We start from the raw sequence: 22,340 nt of genomic DNA, 5'->3' as shown, positions 1-22,340 counted from the left end.
CATTGACGATTGGGGCTGACAGTTGTGTGAACTGCGGGAAACAGAGCAATCATTGCCTGGCCCACCAAAGGTGAAGACGGCCCAGGTTAACCTCTCAAGAGGCCAACAAGTGTTGGGGAGGAGGAGGGGGGGGCTCAACCCCTTGCCCTCCCTTTCAAAGATCCAGACGATCCTTCTCTCTTCCCCCCTTTATTTGCGGTCCTCCCCTCCCCTCTTCCCTCTACTACCCCTTTCCCACAGCCCCCTCGTTTTGACTCAATAGCTTATGCATACTGCACTCTGTATATCTCATAGACCTTTATAAAGCTATTTATCTCTCTATATCGATGTTTCTCAACTTCGGGCATTTTAAGGCGGGGTGGACTTCAACTCCCAGAATCCCCCCATCAGTGATGCTGGCAGGGGATTCTGGGAGTTGAAGTCCACCTCGTCTTAAAATGGCTACGATTCGGAAACACCGCTCTCTCTGTACATATATAACGACGTATTTATAGATAGATCTCTAATCTATGGCTTTCTCTTCGCGTTGGCTCCCTGTTGAGATTACTCTACGTTTTGGCAGATCCAGGAAGTTGGCTCCAGTCGAGGGACCCTACCCCAAAACCATACCTCTGCCCCCAAACGGCCTTCGGGGAACATCCGTGGCGTCACCGTTGAACAACTGCTTTGCTTCAAATTGGGTCGCCAGGCAGTCGTGCGTTCTCCTTCGGTCCTTGGCCCGCCCGCCCGCCCGCCCCACCGGCCCCCACCTCCCCGGTTTTCACAAAAGCAAAACAAAGTTTAAAAAAATAATGAAAAATAATAACTTGTGATCTGACATGCTCGTTTCTTTTTAACACCGTTTGGAAAGAAAGGAACACAATATAGCACCTTGTTTTTGAAGGGAGACCTGGAAAGGACAACGGTGGGAGGCATGGCAGATGGCGGGAGGGTGGCCGAACCCTTCCAAACGCAAAGCGACGTCGCTCCCGCTTGGCTGTGGGGGGGACACAGACCACGCCAACCCCAACTTGGTTCACAATGGCATTGAGTTATGGACGTCAAACCTATTAGTAAACCCCCCCTCTTTAAAAAAAACAGCGTGATTTGAAAACAACACCCCCCCCCCATTTTGGGAACAAGTCGGGACCTATCCGGTTGGCATTCGGGAATCGGGAATGTCCCCTGCGGAGAGGTTGGGCCGCCAATGCCCGGGTGCTCTGCTTCCTCTTGGCATTTTTCCGCTGCCCTCCCAGGAAAATCGAAGCTTAAAGGACGAGAGGAGGGTGGGGTGGGGGAGTGGCCAGGCCAGGCCAGGGGTTAAACCAGGACACAATTTGAAGACTGGAGGCCAGGGAGATGGGATTGGGGTCTCCGTCCCCTTCGTCCCCTTGGCCAGTCCAGGGGTCAGGCCCGGCTCTGGCTGGGGAATCCTTTCCGAGTAGCTTAGGGTATGGTCAGAGAGAGGGCCCCCCATTTTTTCCACCTCCATCAAAGGACGAAACCCTGCCAAGGGGTGGAGTGGGGGGCATCACGATCCGCCTGCCTTCCTGCCTGCCTGCTTTGGGCTGGCCACGCATCATCCCGGCGGGGAAGGGGCTGTGGTTCTGTGTCCCCCAACCCCTTTTTAATCCTCCTCCTTGTGCGGTCCAGGCACCATCCTCTTCCGGGCCAGAGGCAGCCCTGCCGTGGCCCTAATTCCACCGCTTGCCTTTAAGTCTGCCTGGGGGGGGAGAGAGGGGAGCGAAAACAACAATCCTGCAGGGTTGGGAGGTCAGGACAGAAGGAGGGAAGAGGGGAGGCCCTGCCAGCTTCTCACCTCCACCATGTTTCTCTCGTTTGTTGTTTGCTTGGGGGGGTCTTTTTTGTGAGGGGAGGGCATCAAAGGTGATGAGCGAACCAAAGAGGGTGGGCAATGGGCGGTGCCCATTAGGAGCAGTGGCCGCCTCCCCCCGGAGGAGGCATTTGGGGAGGTCTCCTCTCCAGAAAGTTTTTTGGGGGGTGGGTGGGAGGGAAATGCATGTCTGGATAATCTCCCTGTGTGCCTCCTTCGGGCGTGGGTCTCTCTGGCGCACGCAGGGATTTGGGGAGGGGGCAAGGACGGGGGAGGGCCTCAGACATAATATTCCTTGTCTTTGTTTTTCTTGCTTTTACTGGCCGTTTTGGGGGCCGCGGCCGTCTTCTCCTTCACCACCGTGCCGTTGCTCTGCGCCGAGTTACTGATGTAGTTACGGCTCTGGTCGACCTGGTAGGAGCCTTCGTCCCGGTTGCGGTACTTGTACATGGCGTAGAGGAGGATGAGGATGCAGAGGGCGGCGGCCGCCACGATGCCCACCACCATGCCGGTGGTGCTGCTGGATTCCCGGATGACCTCCACGGCGCCGGGAGGACCCCTCTCCCCGGGGTCGGTGGGGTTAGCTGTGGGCAGATTGTGGAAATCGGGGGAAGAGGTTATAACGGGATACTTGGGACGGTTGAGCTTGTCCGGCTCGAAGGAGGTGGCCAGAGGGTGGAAGTGTTCGGGGTGGGGCCGCAGGGGGGGCTCGCGGTTGTTCATTTTGCCTGCGGGGATGCGGTGGAGCAGGGTGGGTGAAGTGGTGGAGGCCAGGAGGAGGTCTGGGCCGGAGGGCGAAGCCGGCAATCCTGTCCTAAGGTTGGGGCGGTATCCGTGGGGCTTTTTGGCGGCTCCTCCATCGGGGCGGCCCATCGGGGTCCTATCAGTGACCAAGGGGAAGGTGGTGTAAAAATCTTCGTCGTCGGTGGGGGGCAGGCTGGAGTCGAAGACCTCGCCGGAGGCGTACCCCGAGGCTTCGATGCCCTCTTCGCAGTCGCTGTCGTCTTGGTCGGTCAGGCAGGGGGCCTTCGGCTGAGCTGGGAGGGAGATGGTGTCTTTGGTGGTCTCGATTACGGTTAGGAAGGGGCCAAAGGTGGGAGGCAGGGGGACAAAAGGAGAGCGCGTGGCAATTGGAGGGGTGTCTAGAGAGTCTTCGGTTATTATGGGCAAGACTAATTCACCTCCTAGAACAGAGAGACAAGGGGGAAGAGAAGAGAGGGGGAGAAAGGGTCAGCCACGCGGCCAGCGGTCCCCCCCACGTCCACACAAGACAGCGCCAACCACGAGAATAGCTAGCCAAACCCCCCTGACTCCAGTCCCTGCCAGCTTCCCTTTCGTTTTGTCTAGAGAAATCAATATCAAAAGGAAAAACAAAAAAGAAAGATAATTAAAGAAGTCATTTAATCCGTAAAAAAAAAAGAAAAGAAAAAAAAATTAAACAGATAAAACAGCAGAATTAAGAGAAGTAACACCCTCTCTGGCTGATTTCTCTTCCCATCCTCTTCGGCTAAAACACTAAAATATTCTCTCTCTCTCTCTCTCTCTCTTCTTTTTTTTCCCTTTGTTTGTTTTTTTTTTGTTTAAAAAAAATAAGAGAGCAAACCACGGAATTCAGTCAACTTACATCAACAAATAGGCCGTGTGATATTAGCATGAAGAAAAAAAATTACAAAAAAGAAAACTAGGTAAGAATGTTTTTTGGAGAAAAATCAACTTTTTTTTTTCTTTTCGTTTTTCTTTTCAACATCTCTCTCTCTGCATCTTGCCTTTATTTTATTTATTTTATTTTACTTTTTTAAATTTCGCTTTCTTCCGAGATTCATTTCTCTGGCTTGGTTTTTCATAATGGTACCCACCCACCCACCCTTTTGCCACTTCCCTCCTCCCATACCCCCCCAAAAGAATCCCCCCAGGATTGGTTGCACCTCCAAATCCCTATCACCCACTTCGATCTTCCGAAAACTAAAACTATCGGGGACTTTCAAATGCCTTTTTTTTTTTTAGCTCTTTGGAAATTTGAGGATTTAGAGATATAAATCGAGGGAAAATTATGACTTTGCAAAGCTGGGATGGCACAGCCCTGCCTTCTCTGTGTTTTTCTCCCTTTTTTCCCAAATTGAACGCAGATTTGACCTTCCTGGCCTTGTGCAAAATGGGGTATAAGTGGGTGATTGGGGAATGGGGTGGTTTTTTTGAGGGGTGTGTGTCTCCCAAGGAGGATATAGTTTTCCCTGCATTCCCACGGGATTCCCAGATAGGAAACAGATGACAGAGGCCTTTAGCAAAGAATCACCTCCTTAATACCATTAAAAAAACCAAAAAAACAAAATGAAGTTGAAGAGGGAATCTGTGCTGAATCCATGCTTGTTGAGATGCAGGAAAGTGGATTTGAAGTGTGCATGTGTATATAAGAGAGAGAGAGAGAGAGGGAGAGAGAGGAGGGAGGGGGAAGGAGGGAGGGAGAGAGATAGAGATAGATAGAGACAGAGAGAGGGGGAGTTAGAGAGAGAGACACAGAGAGAGTCTCTCACATACACACAGAGACACACACATACAGAGAGACAGAGTGGGGGACAGAAAGAGACAGAGAGAGGGAAGAGAGAGAAGAGAGAGAAAGAAACCCGCTTTTTAAATGTGAAAACAAGGAAAAATCCTTCTTGGAAAATTTTTCTCAAGCTGCAAGTCACACTTGGGCTTTGAATAGGATGTTGGGAAGAAAACTGGGATTTGAGGTCATTTTGTTGATACTTCAGTGTATTTCAAAATCCCTTGGAGTGGAGAGCCAATAAATAAGAGCAATATTAGAATAATGCATCCAGTTTTATTGGATGCATCCAGATTTATCTGGCCATTATAAAAAGAAGAGGTTGAGACTCTAGAAAAAGAGTGCAGAGAAGAGCAACCAGGATGATGAGGGGACTGGAGGCTCAAACAGACGATGCACTGCTGCAGGAACTGGGCATGGATAATCTAGGGAAGAGAAGGACCAGGGGAGACAGGAGAGCATCTTCCAATATTTGAGGGGCTGCCCCAGAGAGGAGGAAAGGGGTCAAGCTATTCTCCAAAGCACCTGAAGGCCAGACAAGGAAGAATAGATGGAAACTGACCAAGGAGAGATTCAACCTGGAAATAAGGAGGAATTTCCTGACAGTGAGAACAATCCACCCATGGAACAGAAATTGTGGGAGCTTCATCCCTGGAGGCTTTCAAGAAGAGACTGGATTGCCATCTGGTGTAGGGTCTCCTGCTTGGAAGTGGGGTTGGACTAGATGACCTACAAGGTCCCTTCCAACTCTGTTAATCTGAATCTATCCAAGATGATCAAAGGCCTGGAGGCAAAAACATACACTGAACAGTTGCAGGAACTGGGCCTGGCTAGTCTAGGGAAGAGAAGGACCACGGGAGACAGGAGAGCATCTTCCAATATTTGAGGGGCTGCCCCAGAGAGGAGGAAGGGGGTCAAGCTATTCTCCAAAGCCCCTGAAGGCCAGAGAAGGAATAATATGATGGAAACTGACCAAGGAGAGATTCAACCTGGAAATAAGGAGGAATTTCCTGATAATGAAGACAATTAACTAGTGCAGTGATGGCAAACAAAAGGGAGACACTGTCAGTGCTCATTTGGGCCACAACCAAGAGGAGGAGCTGCCCAGGGCGCATGTGCATGCCTGAAAATGAACCTGCAGTTTCCGGTGCACACATGCGGGCCAGCCAGCCAGCATTCCGGTTACTGCTGCGCACATGCCGATCAGCTGGCCGGCGTGCATGCTTACTCCAGAAAATGGATGACCAGGTCTTCCGGTTTCTGGCACGGCCGCACGCACAAAGGCCAGGAACCCAGAAGAGGAACAGGCGATGCCCCACGTGCCAGGCAACATGGCTCTGTGTGCCAACTCAGGCAGGCGTGCTGTTAGGTTCTCCGTCACGGAACTAGTGGAACTGCTTGCTACCAGAAGTTTTATGCGCTCCATCCCTTGAGGTTTTCCAGGAAAGGCAGGACGACCATTTGTCTGAAATGGTCCAGAGTCTCCTGTTTGAGCAACGGGTTGGACTAGAGGACCTCCGAGGTCCCTACCAACTGTTCTACATTGTTAATATAGTCCCATTCACCATATGAGCCGATGTTTCTGGCCTCCGCAAATTTAAGAAGGTTGGACAGGAAGCCTGTCCATTGCAAAAACATGTCCGCCTTCTGGTGGGGAGCCTGGATTATTATGACCGTGCATCATTTTATTCCTTAGCTGAATCCACACAGCATGGTTGGCTTGGTTGATTATGCTCAAAGGTTCAATGGCACAGCCGTTGTAGGGAAAGAGAGAAGCAGATGCAAACATCCATTTGTGTTGTGGCCCGCCAGTGGCCAATGGAGATGGCAGCAGATTCAGACAGTGAGGCCGTTGGGGAGGAACCTGGGCCAGCCCTGGAGTCTGGGGAAGGCTCTGAGGAGGGCTCTGTGTCGGAGGCAGAGAGGGGGCCAGGGCCGTATGCCAGTTATCAGCTGCCTTCAGAGTCAGACATCAGAGAGGCAGAAGAACAGCTGGAGCCTGTTCCCAGTGTGCGCATGTGCAGAGTGGCCAGACGAAGGGAATGGCTAAAGAACAGGGGTTGACTTGGGAGGAAGGCCACAGGTGGGAGATAAATGGCCCCTCCCAGAGGAAATAAAAGAGGAGCGAAAGGGGAGTGGAGTTTGCAGGAGACAATTAGTTCGCTTAATTGGTTTGTGACTCCTTGCCAAGTTCTGCAGATCTTGGCCTGGCAGCTCCCCAAGCCAGAGAAGGTCTGTGACTGTAAATCCTCCCTCGAAAGACTTTGCTGGATGTGAATGAGCAGAAGTCACAGTCAATTAATAAAAGGGTCTTTCCTCCAAGTCTGTTCTTCAGCTGTTCCCTTCGTCTGGCAACTCTGCGCATGTGCACACTGGGAACAGGCTCCAGCTGTTCTTCTGCCTCACTGATGTCTGACTCAGAAGGCAACTGATAACTGTCAGACAGCCCTGGCCCCCTCTCTGCCTCCGACACAGAGCCCTCCTCAGAGCCTTCCCCAGACTCCAGGACTGGCCCAGGTTCCTCCCCAACCTCCTCACTGTCCGAAACTGCGGCCAGCGGAGCCACAGATTCGATTAGGGTGAAGATCTGCTCCTGACTTCTTGCCAAGAAATTGCTGCTACAGCGTGGAGTTTGCAAGATATCGGCCTGGCAGCTCTCCCAGCCTGATAAAGGTCTGTAGTTGTGGAATCTCTCAAAAGACTGTTGGCCAGGACTTTGCTGGAGAGGAATTCCGTTTCACGTAAATAAAAGGGGTTTTATTGGGATGAGGAGTCAGCTTTGTGCTTTTGGGAAGCCTAGGTTAGAACAATTTGGCTTATTTTATCTTCATCATGGGTGTATCGTGGGCACACAAACACTTGCAGCCTCTTTCTCTGTCGCACACCAAACATTTACAAGCAGAAAGAGATCAGGAAGATTTTCATGCAGAGCAAGAGAAAATCACTGGGCCGCGTCTGAATCTCTTTTGTGTTCCTAAAAGCAAAATCCACGCTACAAAATTCAGAGCAGCGCAACGACAGCAGAGATTTAGGTTGCATCTTAACCCCGAAAAAGTAAACCAGCGCAGCACATTTGACAAAGCTGGCCTGCTCAAAGTCTGGCAGGACGTGCAAAAAAGGTTTTTAAAGCGGATTATAATTAGGCACAATTTTATTCCTCAGCTCGGTTTGCAAGGCACCGTTTGCCTGGTTAATGAAGTGAAAAGGTTAAATGGAATTAACCCATTTTTTTAAAGCAGGAGGCTTAAAGCTAATCGAACAGGTTGGACTCGTAACATTTCGGGAATGTTGCTTTTTCGAGACTTTCTGGTTTTATCTTTGAAGGCATTTCGCTTCTCATCCCAGAAGCTCCTTCAGCTCTAGGTAACATCATCCATGCTAGTATGGCAGTGCAATTTTCTGTTGGTTTCTTCTAGTTCGTGTCTGTGTGTGTGTGTGTAACTCGATTTCATTGAGGGCCGCATCAGAGTTGTGTTTCACCTTGAGAGGAGGCGGAGTTGGTGTGGCCAGGGTGGGCGTGGCCAGCTTAAAACCACTCGTTTCGGGGGCACCTGTGGTGACCCAAACGCTCTGCCAGAGACAATGGGCTCCCAAATTCCGTTTTCGGCTGCCACAGCTTCCTGCAATCTTCTCCCAGTGAAAACGGAGCACACGGCCCTCCCGAGCTCCATTTTCGCTAGCAGACGCACTGCGGACCGGTCCTCCGCTGTTTCCAGGGTGGCCCCACGGGCCAGTTCTAAGCACCCCGCAGGCCGGATTCAGCACCCGGGGCCTTGAGTTTGACACCCGGGGATTTTTGTGGCTATCTGTGTGACAAGTGACAGCAAATTGCACCCCTTATGTGCACTGATGACATCACCTAATTTGGGGCATAAAACGTCTGCAAGAAAGCAAGCAAGTTCAGAGGGCACCAAGGGCTCCTCATTCTAGGACAGTGAGTGCCAAAAAGGAAGAACTTGGCGCTCATGCTCATTTATGCTACAACCAGGAAGAGGAGCTGCCCAGGGGGCATGGGGCACCGAAAAATGAACATCTGGTTTGTGCCTTCGGGCCAGGCAGCCACTCTTCTGGTTACTGCAGTGCCTGCCAGAAACTGGGCCATGCAAACAAGCGAAGCGCCATCCGCAGGATGCAGGCAGCACATGAAATCACGTCCCCACCAGTCCACGGAGAAACTTCTCCCCATGGGACCAGGGCTGTCTTAAAGCATGGGCCTGATGGGCAATTGCCCCCGGGCCCCACGCCCATACTAATCTGCCTCGGTTAGCCCTTCAATGCACCCTGTATCATATCAATAGAGCAACGGTATGGCTTCCTGAGCATTATTGTGTTTTTCAAGCCTCGTGTATTGCTCCAGTGTTCATCATGTTGATTAGTTGTTGCTTGTTCTCAAGGTTTCAACCCTGGTTTTGTTGGAAGTGCCAATCAAATAAATCAGTGGTGAAATCTAAAATGTTTTACTACCGATTCTGCAGGCGTGGCTTGATGGGGGCGTGGCTTGGTTGGGTCTTGTGACCATGTAGAAATGTGACGGCGGGATCAAAAGACAGAAAGTCACTTTAACAATGTCCTGCTAGAGCGGGGTTGGACTAGATGAGCTCCAGGTCCCTTCCAGGCCTGGATTGTCCTCTGAAGCTGCGTCTAATGTCAGGTTTGTAAGTCCTTTCCTTTTCCCCTCCCTCCCTCCCTTTCTTTTTCTTTCTCTTTCTGTCTGTCTTTCTTCTTTCTTTCTCAGCATCCCCCACTCCCCCGCTTTTGGCCTAGGGAAGCCCGCTGGGGGCAAAAGCGGAGTCGCCACTCCCCATTTTTGGCTGTGTGACGTGCGATCCTTGGAGCTTTTGTTTTTTGAAAGCTTTTCACCCCTGAAATAAATATATGTTTCTTTTTATCACCCCTTTCCATTGTCATCCCTGTGCATAGCGGTTCCAGGAGCCTCTGGGCACTGCTTTGCCCTGGGTGCATAATGCTGTGAAGACGGCCTCGCGCGTCTTCCGGTCCCTGCTACCCAAATGGTTGGGGGTGGCTGGCTTAGAGAGCAACGTCCATCAGCCAGATGCGTTCTACCCACCGTCTTTCCCCCAAAATAAGACAGGGTCTTCTCTTTTTTTTGGACCCCCGAAATAAGCACTTGGCTTTATTTTTGGGGAGGCCTTATTATATTTGGGGTGCAGGAGGCGGGGAGCATGGTCACCTCGTGGCTGCTGCTTGTTGCAGTATTTTCAGGGGAGGGCTTATTTTAGCACATGCGCTCAAAAGCCCAATTGGGCTTAATATCCGGGGAGGTCTTATTTTCGGGGGAAACAGGGTATCTACCTGCCTGCAACCTACAGCCAGGCGGTGCAGGGCAAAGAGCCAAAGCGTGCGACACACACGTGTGTACATGCCTTTGCAGCCTCCCCCCTCCCCGCCGGGCAAGCTATTCCCAGCTGTTAGGCAGCAGGTTCATTAAGGATGCTTCCAGCTGCAGGGCCAGGCTGGGCACCGACGGCAGATAGGGAAGGGCTGTGCCAGAGCTGGTAGCGGCGCACGAGGGCCGCGGCAGAGCAAGCGAAGCGGTGTGGCTCAGCCCGTCCCGCCTGCTATGATTAATAGCCTGCTTTCCATCCCAATTAAATGTCACATATTTGCAGATTTCCTGCCATCTCACTCTCCTGTGGGGGGTGGAAATGCTGCAAATCATAATAATAATAATAAAAAACCCCAACCCTCATTTGCTGTTTAATAAGCAAGAACTGAGATGTAAGGAGGAAAATCCACCTGGAATTATCACTTGATTTCAGCTGGGTTTTTTACCCCCCTTCCTTTTCCTTATTAGCTCGGTTCGCACAACCCTCATAACTAGGTCAATCCAGAAGCCTAGTTGCTGGGAGCTGGTAATGTTGAGCTTAGGGTTAGAATAGAACAGAATCACAGAGTTGGAAGGGACCTTGGAGGTCTTCTAGTCCAACCCCCCGCTCAGGCAGGGAACCCTATACCAGGGATAGCTAACCTTTTTGTTGTCACGTGCAGAAAGTGTGTGTGTGTGCCCACGACCATAATGCAATGCGAGCGTGACCTCTCCCGCAAGCCCCAACCCCCTTATGCGTGCATGCGTGACCCTTCCGCACCCCATTTTGGCCCTGGAAGGCCTCTTGCATCACCCTGGAAGCCAAAACGGGGTGGGAGGACGCTGCACGAGGCCCCCAAATGCAATGGGAGCGCCCCTCTGCACATGCGCGGCAGAGAGGTGAAGACCAGCTGGCCAGCGGGAGACACACGCACATGCGCAGTGGAGCTGAGCTGGGGCAACAGCTGGTGTGCCCGCGGAGAGGCTCTCTGTGTCCCCTGTGGCCCACCTGCCATCGGTTCCCCATCAGGGCCCTAGACCAGTGTTTCTCAACCTTGGCGACTTTCAGTCCTGTGGACTTCAACTCCCAGAATTCCCCCAGCCAGCTATGCTGGCTGGGGGAATTCTGGGAGTTGAAGTCCAAAGGACTGAAAGTCACCAAGGTTGAGAAACACTGCCCTAGACTCATTCAAACAAATGCTTGTCCAGCCTCTTCTTCAAAACTTCCAGTGTTGGAGAATTCACAACTTCTGGTGGCAAGTTGTTCCACCGGTTAATTGTTCTCACTGTCAGGAAGCGTCAGGTCAAAGGGGGTTTGTTTCGGAGGGGAGGGCAACTTACCGAGCGTCGCAAACCCAGCCTGGTTTGGGTCACCCCAGGAAAGAGAAGAATTTAAGGGCTGGGTCCAGCGACTGGCAGATCTCATGGCTACCCCCCCATTTTGGAAAATGGCTTGTGTGAATTAAGAGACCCGGTTTAAGAATAATACAGATATTACTATCTAATAATACAAGTACAGGCAAGCTTAACTCGATTACTGAACTGACCCATTTTTTAAATACATTACCTAGAACTGCTGTGTTTCCCTGAAAATAAGACAGCGTCTTATTTTCTTTTGACCCCCGAAATAAGCGCTTGGCCTTATTTTTGGGGAGGTCTTATTTTTGAGGTGCAGGAGGCCTCTTAACCCAGCTGATCCAGAGAGGGCCAGAAGTTCTGTCTCTGCTTCTGGCACACTCTTGCCAGCCCTAGCGTCATTGCGCCTGACACTCTTTTTATGGCGGCCACTAAGAGAAGGGGCGTGGCAGCTAGGCCGTTCCACATGAATGGCAGATGTATGCAGGGTGCGTGGAGCATGTTCCCCCCTTCCCCCCCCCAGGAAATGCCAGGGACCGGCTGTGCATGCATTTGAATATTGTAGGGGAGGGCTTATTTTCAGGGGAGGGCTTATTTGAGCGCACATGCTCAAAAGCCCGATTGGGCTTATTAACTGGGGAGGTCTTATTTTTGGGGCACACACGCTGCTCTTCTGGTTTCCGGCACACATATGTGCTCCAGTCAGCTGGTCTTGGGAAAACGGCCTGAAAACGACCCAAAACCAGGCTGTTTTTCAGGCCGTTTTCAGGGCTTTTTTCAGGCTGTTTTTAGCCTGGAAAATGTTCTGAAAATGGCCCAGAAAACAGCGAAAAATGGCGAAAAACAGGCATGCGCTTGCTGGCGAGATAGTCTCTGGGTTTTTGGCATGCATGCCTGTCCCAGTTAGGGCACTCGGTGCTGAAAAGGTTCGCCATCACTGGTCTACGGTTTCACATCGTCGCCTGGTTCATGCAAGATGTTAGGGCAAATGATGGTGGGATGGACATCTGCCTTTATAAATACCAGTAGTGCTTGACTTACAGCAGTTTGTTTAGTGACCATTCACAGGTACGGCACTGAAAAAACTCATGGCCTTCATCCCTAAAAGCATTCAAGAAGAGACTGGAGTGCCATCTGTCAGAAATGGTGGAGGGTGCTTAGAACTGTAAGGATTGATCCTCCTTGCAGACAGCTGGTCATTTGCATCCTTTTAGAGGGTCGTTGAGGCCATTTGGAGGTTTATCTGGGAAGCATTTATGCTCCTTGCAGAGAGCTGGTCATTTGCATCCTTTTAGAGGGTCGCTGAGGCCACTTGGAGGTTTTTCTGTGTCCTCAAGGTCACCCGAGTGATGCAAATGGTTCCTGCAATTTTTCTCCAGGAATCCATTCCCTGAGGACACAGATCAACCTCCAAGTGGCCTCGACGACCCTCTAAAGAGATGCAAATGAATATAAATCAAGGAATATAAATCATTCCCAGATAAACCTCCAAGTGGCCTCAATGACCCTCTAAAAAGGATGCAAATGACCAGCTGTCTGCAAGGAATATCAGTCCTTCCATTCCCCACCATCTAGTCAGAGCTGAAGAAGCTTCTAAGGCTGAGAAGCGAAATGTCTTCAAAAGAAAAAAAACAAGAAAGTCCAGTTGCCTCCTGACAAAAAAGCACCTTTGGGACAACCAGGACCTGGATGACCGAGAGTGCCCCAGTGCTTTGCCAGAGAAAATGGACTCTCCTCCTCCTCCTCCTCCAATCCTCTGCCAGTGTGTGGACCTACCGAGCTGCGTTTTCGCTGTCAGAGGCACTGTGGACCGGTCCTTCACTGTTTGCAGGGTAGCCTCATGGGCCAGATCTAAGCAGCCCACAGCCCGGATCTGGCCCCCGGGCCTGGAGTTTGACACCACTGCCTTAAGCACTGGCTGCATTCCGGCAATGCTCTAAGGCAGAGCATTAGAGCATCGCCGGAATGCAAACTCCCAAACCTTCTGGCTTTGTGGACCGATGTAGGGGGGATAGGGGGCGGTCCTGATTGAGTGGTGGGTGAGTGCGCGCAGCCCTATTTGTGCGAGCAGTGTGCGTGCACACTCACTGCCCGTGCAAACGGAGCTTTCAATGTGCACACATGTGCACACTGTTGTTCTGAGCTGGGCTTCCCAAGAGCATGAAGCAAACTCCTGGTCCCGACAAAAAAAACCCTTTTATTAATTTGCTGTGAATTCTGCTCATTCCCATCCAGCAAAGTCTTTCAAGGGAGGATTTACGGTCACAGACCTTATCTGGCTTGGAGAGCTGCCAGGACGATCTCTGCAGAACTTGGCAAGGAGTCTCAAAGAGTCACGAACCAATTAAGTGAACTCATTGTCTCTCCTGCAAACTCCACTCCCCTTTCGCTCCTCTTTTATTCCCTCTGGGAGGGGCCACAACAGCTGTTAGCATGTGCACTTGCTTGCCACTTCTGTGGCCCCGTTCTGAACAGGCCATGGCCTGGGGTGGGGGTTGGGGACCCCTGCTGTAATAGTTGGCTAGTGTCAACTTCTACTTTGCTGCGTGTGTGTCTGTGTAGATTAGGATGTGGTGCAGGCCCAGCCCATGGGGTTTGGCAGTCTGGGGATTGTTTGAACTTGTAAAACAGGCCAATTGAATAACTAGGTTAGGGACATCATGAGGACAGAGTCATTAAATAGCTGAGTGGGCTTCCCGCCTTCGTGGTTGAGGTGGTCCAAGTTGGGTGCATCTGCTTTTGAGCCCTGCTGTTATGGCCTGCCAGTGTAGCTGGCAGCAGATTCGGACAGTGAGGAAGGTTGGGGAGGAAGATGGGCCAGTCCTGGAGTCTGGGGAAGGCTCTGAGGAGGGCTCTGTGTCAGAGGCAGAGAGGGGGCCAGAGCCGTCTGACAGTTATCAGCTGCCTTCGGAGTCAGACATTAGAGAGGCAGAGGAACAGCTGGACCCTTTTCCCAGTGTGCGCATGTGCAGAGTTGACAGGTGAAGGGAACAGCTAAAGAACAGGGGTCGACTTGGGAGGAAGGCCAAAGGCGGACGATGAATGGCCCGTCCCAGAGGAAATAAAAGAGGAGCGAAAGGGGAGTGGAGTTTGCAGGAGACCATTAGTTCATTCCTGCATTCTTGCCAAGTATTGCGGCGTCTGAAAGATATCGGCCTGGCCACTCTCCAAACCTGATCAAGATGGGTAATTGTGAACTCTCTTGAAAGACTGTGGGAGAGGAAAGACTTTGCTGGAGAGGAATTCACCATCAATTAAATAAAAGGGAAAAATAAAATATCGGAACGAGGACTCGGCTTCGGGCTTCTGGGGAAGCCTAGGTCAGAACACCCGTGGGACAGGAGATATATCGGTCTCTGGGGCGTTGGACGGCCTTAAGAAACCTAAATAAAATGCAATCCAAACAATGCCAAGCTGGAAACTCACTGCCGACCTCCTTTATGCTGGTGCAACGGTGGTCACCCAATCGTAAATCTTAGGAGCTCTCTGGGAGGGTTGACAAATATGGTTCCAGGTTGGAAGGCAAGTTTGGGCCAAATTACATCACTGCTAGTCCTTGATATACGACCACAGAAGGGTCCAAAATTTTCACTGCTAAGCAAGGCAGTTGAGGGAGTTTTACCCCATTTTACGCCACAGTTTTTTAAGGGAACCACTGCAGTTGTCAGGAAATTTCTCCTTAGTTCTGGAGTTGCTTCTCTCCTTGATGAGTTTCCATCCTTTGCTCCTTGTCTTGCCTTCTGCTGCTTTGGAGAATAATTTGACCCCCTTTTTTTGACAGCCCCCCAAATATTGGAAGACTGCTATCCTGTCACCCTGACTCCTCCTTCTCTTTAGACTAGACATACCCAATTCCTGCAACGGTTCTTCGTATGTTTTACTCTCCAGCCCCCTAATTGTCTTTGTGGCTCTTCTCTGCACCCTTCCCAGAAAAAAAAAATGCCATGTATTCATCAATAAATGCCATTTGTCAAGTGTTCCCAAATTTCTGATCCTGTCTGGCTCGGGAATTCTGGGAGTTGAAGTCCACAAGTCATAAAAGGGCCATCGTTCCCCACCTCTGGCAAACAGCATCTGCCAAAGGGATTGTTTTCCAAGTGGGACTCTCTGCCTGCAGCTGTGTTCCCCAAATTGAGTTGCCATCACAACAGAATAACAGAGTTGGAAGGGACCTTGGGGGTCTTCTAGTCCAGCCCCCTGCCTAGGCAGGAAACCCTACACCACTTCAGACAAATGGCTATCCAATCTCTTCTTTAAAACTTGGAAGATTTACAAGTTTTTAAAAGTTGGAGCATTCACAACTTCTGGAGGCAAATTGTTCCATTGATTAATTGTTCTCACTGTCAGGAAATTTCTCCTTAGTTCTAGGTTGCTTCTCTCCTTGATTAGTTTCCACCCATTGTTGTTGTGGTCTGCTGGCGACCAGCGGAGCTCGTAGCAGGGTCGGACAGTGAGGAGGTTGGGGAGGAACATGGGCCAGTCCTGGAGTCTGGGGAAAGCTCAGTCGAGGGCTCTGCGTCAGAGGCAGAGAGGGAGCTAGACAGCAGTGAGGCAAAGGAACAGCTGGAGCCTGTTCCCAGTGTGCGCATGCGCAGGGCAGCCAGAAGACAAGAACAAGTAAGAAAGTAGGGTCGATTTAGGAGTAAAGCCACACCTTGGAGGTGATTGGCCCTCCCAGAGGAGACAAAAGAGGAGCGAATGGGGAGGGGGCTTTTGCAGGAAACAATTTGCCCCTTCGGTCGTGTAAAGAGCAGAAAGTTCTGTTAGTGACTATAAGAGACTCTGTGCCAAGGGTTGCCTTGCCCTGCGTTTGCAAACTAGTTATCTGGCAGCTCTCTGAGCGAGATAAGGTTCGTGTGGATAAACATTCCTTTGAAAGACTGTTTGCCCAGCCTTGCTGACTGGGAATGAAAGGAATTCACATTCGTGTAAATAAAAGGGGTTTTGCAAGGACCAAGACTCTGCTTCTTGCTTGTTAAGGAAACCTGGGTCAGTTGCTTCTTGTTCTACCCTCAGGTGCCTTGGAGAACAGCTTGGCTCCCTCTTCTTTGGGGCAACCCCTGAGATATTGGAAGACTGCTGTCATGTCACCCATAGTCCTTCTTTTCATCAAACTAGACATACCCAGTTCCTGCAACACAATACCCATGGTTCCCGGCTACAGCTGGGCATCTTTAAGGGAGTTAAACTCCCTTGGAAGAGCAGGGTGGTGGGCTGCTCCCCAGCTTCCATCCAAGAAAATTCACTTTATTCCTGAAGCTGAGAATGAAGATTCTTAAAAGAATGAAGATTCTTTCCTTTTGGGGGGCTTGGAATTTGTCCTATGGATGAAAGTTGGATCTGCTCCTGTCACACTTACCCCCATCCTCCAACCCTCCCCACATCTGCATTCACACACTCTTCTTAATCTGGATTATGCTAAACTCAACTTTATGGACATGTAAAACCCATTGTCTGTTAAGTCAAAGGGTTTAAGGCATTTGCCTCCTGACATAAGCAGGCAAACGCTGCACATTTTTGATTCTTACAACAAAACTGTGTCATTAGCGTCGTTACGGAATGTCGCCAAAGACATCAATTTTCAGGATTTGCATATATTTATATCTCCCTCTGTCCGTAGTAGATTAGAAGGGGGGAAATACAGGATACTTGCAGATGTTTAGTGCAATTTAGAACGAAGGCATTAATTTGCGTTAAATATTTGTGCATGTAGCACAAAGCATAATTATATGTAAAAACTAGCTTTGCGCATTATTAAGGGATATATCAAGGAGCCATCCTCCTTATTAAATCTGAAAATTGTGAAATCGGGATCAGTTAAACCGATGGTTTACTGTGTGGTTCACACTTACGACCGATGCAGGAATCTCGTGATCATGTGATCAAAATTCAAATGCTTGGCAACTGGTTCATATTTATGACGGTTGCAGCAGTGGTCAAATTCAATTTTTTTTGCTACCAGTTCTGTGGGAGTGGCTTGGTGGGCATGGCCGGGAAGGATACTGCAAAATCCCCATTCCCTCCCCACTTCAGGGGAAGGATACTGCAAAATCCCCATTCCCTCCCCACTCCAGGGGAAGGATACTGCAAAATCCCCATTCGCTCCCCACTTCAGGGGAAGGATACTGCAAAATCCGCATTCCCTCCCCACTTCAGGGGAAGGATACTGCAAAATCTCCATTCCCTCCTGACTTCAGGGGAAGGATACTGCAAAATCCCCATTCCCTCCCCACTCTAGGGGAAGGATTCTGTAAAATCCTCATTCCCTCCCCACTTCAGGGGAAGGATACTGCAAAATCTCCATTCCCTCCTGACTTCAGGAGAAGGATACTGCAAAATCCCCATTCCCTCCCCACTCTAGGGGAAGGATTCTGTAAAATCCGCATTCCCTCCCCACTTCAGGGGAAGGATACTGCAAAATCTCCATTCCCTCCTGACTTCAGGGGAGGGATACTGCAAAATCCCCATTCCCTCCCCACTCCAGGGGAAGGATACTGCAAAATCCCCATTCCCTCCCCACTTCAGGGGAAGGATACTGCAAAATCTCCATTCCCTCCTGACTTCAGGGGAAGGATACTGCAAAATCCCCATTCCCTCCCACTCCAGGGGAAGGATACTGCAAAATCCCCTTTCCCTCCCCACTCTGGGGCCAGCCAGAGGTGGTATTTGCCGGTTCTCTGAACTACTCAAAATTTCCACTACCGGTTCTCCAGAACCTGTCAGAACCTGCTGGATTTCACTCCTGGGTCGTAGTATTCCAGGGGTAACGTGATCCCCTTCTCTGGCAACCTTCTGACAAGCCAAGTCAATGGGGAAGCTGGATTCATTTAACGACCACATCATGGACTTCTGCAGGGATTCACTTAACAATGGGGGCAAGTAAGGTTGTAAAACTGAACGACGCTTGCTTAACTATCCGGCTTAGGACTGAAAATGTTGGGTTCAGTTGGGATGGCAAGTCGAGGGCTATCATAAATTTCCACATGTCAATCACAAGGAAAGAGAGCCAATAGTGTTTGGTTTTAGCAGGAAGTGGAGGCTTTCAAGAGGAGATTGGGCTGTCACTGGTCAGAAACGGTGTAGGGTCTCCTGTTTGGGCGGGGGATGACCTACAAGGTCCCTTTCAACTCTTTTAATCTGTTAAAGTGAACTTTATAATGCCTTGATAAGACCCCAGCTAGAATCCTGCATCCAGTTTTGATCACCAGACTATAAAAAATATGTTCTCTAGAAAAAGTGCAGAAAAGAGCAACCAGGATGATGAGGGGACTGGAGGCTAAAACATACAATATACTGTTGCAGGAACTGGGCCTGGCTAGCCTACGGAAGAGAAGGACCAGGGCAGACAGGAGAGCAGTCTTCCAATAGTTGAGGGGCTGCCCCAGAGAGGAGGAAGGGGATTCAAGCCATTTTCCAAAGCCCCCGAAGACCAGACAAGGAACAATGGATGGAAGCTGACCAAGGAAAGATTCAACATGAAAATAAGGAGGAATATTCTAACAGTGAGAACCATCAACCCATGGAACAGAAGTTGTGGGAGCTTCATCCCTGGAGGCTTTCAAGAAAAGACTGGACTGCCCTCTGTCAGAAATGGCACAGGGTCTCCCGCTTGGGTGGGATGGGGGTTGGACTAGATGACCTACAAGGTCCCTTCCAACGCTGTTAATCGATCTTAAGAGGAGGGATGGGTTTGATTTGGACCTGCTTGTTTTCTCTCAGGGAGTGAGAATCAACCCTGCTGGCTGGGGAACTCCAGGAGTTGAAGTCCCACCAACGTTAAAGTTGCTACTGTTGAGAAACCCTGCTCTAAGGAAGCAGGAACTCCGCTCTAAGGCAGATGGGCTGCATTCACACAAGACGCAAGACTGGAGCAAACCTAGGGTTTGGGGGGTTTCCTTGAAACTTCCCCGACAATGAGAACAATTAATCAGCTTGCCTCCAGAGGTTGTGGCTGCTCCCTCACTGGAGGTTTCTAAGAAGAGACTGGACAGCCATTGGTCTGAAACTGTGGAGGGTCTCCTGGTTGAGAAGAAGTTGGACTAGAAGACCTCCAAGGTCCCTTCCAACACTGTTATTCTATGTCCCATTCCTATTCCATTCCATTCTATTCTGAATTCTACTCTATTCTACACTCAATATTATTTTCTATATTCTGTTTTATTGCTATATACTATTCTAGTCTAGTCATCTAGTCTAGTCTACACTATTCGATATTATTTTCTCTATCTTATTCTGAATTCTATTCTATTCTACACTCAATATTATTTTCTATATTCTATTCTATTCTATTCTCTATTCTATTCTAGTCTATTCTACACTCTATTCTATATTATTTTCTCTATCCTATTCTGAATTCTATTTTATTCTACACTCAATATTATTTTTTCTATTCTATTCTATTCTATTCTATTCTATATTCTATTCTCTATTTGATTCTAGTCTATTCTACACTCTATATTATTTTCTCTATCCTATTCTGAATTCTATTTGATTCTACACTATATTATTTTCTCCTATTCTATTCTATTCTATTCTATTCTATTCTATTCTATTCTATTCTACTCTACTCTACTCTACTCTACTCTACTCTACTCTACTCTACTCTACTCTACTCTACTCTACTCTACTCTAATTTAACTTTACTGTACTCCTACCTTGCACTCTGTACTGGGCCACTGAATTAAGCCCCGTGAGATTTCTTTCGTTTGCACATGGCAAGCCTGCAAGCACAACCATTCTCCGCATTAACCCGAGTTCTTGGTTTAGTGTAGTGTGTGAAGCCTGCTTGAACGGTGGGGATAATAAGTGTATCCCTGTTCCCAGTTTTGAAGCACCCAAAGGCCTTGTTAGAAGAGTAGCCTCATTTATTTATTCAATGTATACACCCACCCACCCCGAATTAGTGACTCAACTCCCTATACTGGGCATGGGCTGGACTGGATGGTCTCCAGGGGTCCTTTCAAGCCGGGCGTTTTATGTTTCTATCGCTCTAGAAAGGCCTGCCAGCTTCCTTTCTATTCTATTTTTAGGTGGTGTCGGAGAATGCTTTCATTCCACAGGATCTTTCCTGCTTGATCTTTTATGTTTCAAAGGTAAGGCCAGAGTCCTTTGTAAAAAAAATATCATTGTGCCTTTTAATGCTTTTGCTTTTGATGTTTTCTGTGTTCTTTGATCTTTAAATATTGATGGAGCCATCTCTCTCTCTCTCTCTCTCTATATATATATATATATATTATATTGCTACAGTTGCAACATAATTATTATCGTCGCTATTGTCAGATTTTTTTTTTTAAAAAAAGCAGAATACAATTAACAGGATCTCTGCTAACTGGTGTTTTTACCCACTTTTCCACTTCTCAGTAGATTTTAAAGGCTGAGGACCAGGAGCTTGATTTTTAAAAAGCGACACGGCTGCTGATTTGCAGGGCCCTGGGATTTTGTGCGTAGGGGATGTGACTGCAGTGAGCAGAACATCTTGTGCAGGTGTGTGAATTTTTGTGTGTGTTTAAAGACAAAAGAAAAGAGGAGAGGAGAGTTGGAAGGGAAAGAGGATAGAATTAGAGGAGGGAAAGGGTATAGGAGGAGAGGGGAGGGGAGGAGAGAGGGGAAGGATAGAAAAGGAGAGGAGGGTGGGAAGGGAAAGGGGATAGAATTAGAGGAGATGAGAGAGGGAAAGAGAGGAGAGGGAAGGGGAGGAGAGAGGGAAAGGGGATAATAGGAGAGGAGAGAGGAGGGGAAGGGAAAGGAGAAGAGAGAGGAAGGGAAAGGAGAGAGGGGAAGGGGATAGAAGAGAGGAGAGGAGAGAGGGGAAGGGAAAGGAGAGAGGGGAAGGGAGAGAAAGGGAGGGGAGAGAAGAAAGAAGGGAAGAGATGAGAAGAGAAAATGCAGGAAGGAGGAGGAGGTAGATGTGGTGCCCAACTGCAACTGGGGCTCCCGGATTTGCAAAAAAGTCACCTGCTTGAGTCTCTGCACAGAGAGACCCCCCCCCCCAACTCATCCCTGGGGCTTGGGCAAGGCTGGGGCAATCCCTCCCACTCCTGACTCGGGGGTGTCCCGGGGCAGCGAGGATGGAAAAAGACCCACCGGTACTCGGCTCGCATTCCTCCAAGTCTTCATCGTCGCTGGGACACTCGGCCGAAGCCACCAGCAAGTCGTCTGAATTCTGGAGAGAGGGAGAGAAAGGCCTGGCGGTCAGCAGGGAGAGGGAAATCCTCCGGCCTACGTAGGACACCCCACATCCCTCCCTTTCTCCCATCCAACTGGGGTTTTTTGTTCTTTTCTTTGAAGATCTGCCCTTCGCTGGCACAAATTTCCAAGTTTTTGTTAGGATTGAAATCCCCCCCTCTCAACTTTGTAAGATCCTGTGTCTCCCGCAAAATAAGACCTACCCACAAAATAAGCCCTAGTCTGATTTTAAGTGTGCACCTAACATAAGCCCTAAACCCACCCACCGAGGGAATGTGGTGGCTCAGGGGCTGAGACGCTGAGCTTGTCGATCAGAAAGGTCGGCAGTTTGGCGGTTCGAATCCCTAGTGCCGCATAACAGAGTGAGCTCCCGTGACTTGTCCCAGCTTCTGCCAACCTAGCAGTTCGAAAGAACGTAAAAATGCAAGTAGAAAAATAGGAGCCACCTTTGGTGGGAAGGGAGCAGCGTTCTGTGCGCCTTCAGCGTTGAGTCATGCCGGCCACATCCCCCCAACGGCTCTGCCTGCTGCTTGGATAGGGAATCAACTCACCTGCGGTGTGTGGACTGCACAGCAGGGACCAGACGCCCAGCTGGGCTGATCACCCTGAAATCGTGTTTTCCCCAAAATAAGCCCTAGGGTTTATTTTGGAGGCCCAAAAATATGCAACCAGGTCTTATTTTCGGGGAAACGTGGTAGGTTGGGCTAGGAGAGGGTAGCCCAAAGTGTCTTCCAGGGACTGAAGGAGGGCTTCAGCCAGGCCCGTGTCCATTTGTCTATGCTTCTGGACAAATGGACAGGTGTCCTCACCCAGTTTTCCCAGCCTGCACTCCTGTCCACATGAAGTAATGCCCGTCTGTACCTGCCTGTGATGTCCCAGATCTGATCTAGATCAATCAATCAAAATAGAGTTGGAAGGGATCTTGGAGGTCTTCTACTCCACCCCCCCCCACACTCAAACAGGGGACCCTTCTCTCCTTCCCCATTCTCCCCCTCCCCCTCCGAATAATACAGTTGTCCCGGAGTCATGGGATCACGTTTTGAGACCTTCCGACAAGCAAAATCAATGGGAAAACCACATTCACTTAACAACCGTATTATTAACTTGATGACTGC

At 49.6% G+C, this 22,340-nt stretch overlaps 1 protein-coding gene across 3 annotated transcripts in view; it reads right to left on the bottom strand.

Annotated features, from left to right (window-relative positions):
• Positions 1 to 432: 432 nt before the first annotated feature.
• The window catches only part of LOC106546817 (neurexin-2-beta), a 254,983-nt gene continuing 233,075 nt past the window's right edge, over positions 433 to 22,340 (bottom strand). For 2 of the 3 annotated variants that reach the window (XM_087705334.1, XM_087705335.1), the window contains 2 exons: positions 21,124 to 21,202; positions 433 to 2,997 (listed from right to left, as the gene is read on the bottom strand). In XM_087705334.1, coding sequence (XP_087561460.1) covers positions 2,093 to 2,997; positions 21,124 to 21,202 — 984 coding nt within the window. In that variant the 3' untranslated portion in view covers positions 433 to 2,092. The remainder of the gene's footprint in view (positions 2,998 to 21,123; positions 21,203 to 22,340) is intronic. The other variant, XM_087705337.1, reaches the window with a different exon arrangement.

The sequence above is a fragment of the Thamnophis sirtalis genome, unplaced genomic scaffold, assembly GCF_051295495.1.
Source record: "Thamnophis sirtalis isolate CommonGarterSnake01/CBP01778 unplaced genomic scaffold, rThaSir2_p1.2 scaffold_2, whole genome shotgun sequence".
Classification (NCBI taxonomy): Eukaryota; Metazoa; Chordata; class Lepidosauria; order Squamata; family Natricidae; genus Thamnophis; species Thamnophis sirtalis.
The sequence above is the reverse complement of the archived record's forward strand: the minus strand, read 5'-3'. Positions and strand labels throughout refer to the sequence as shown.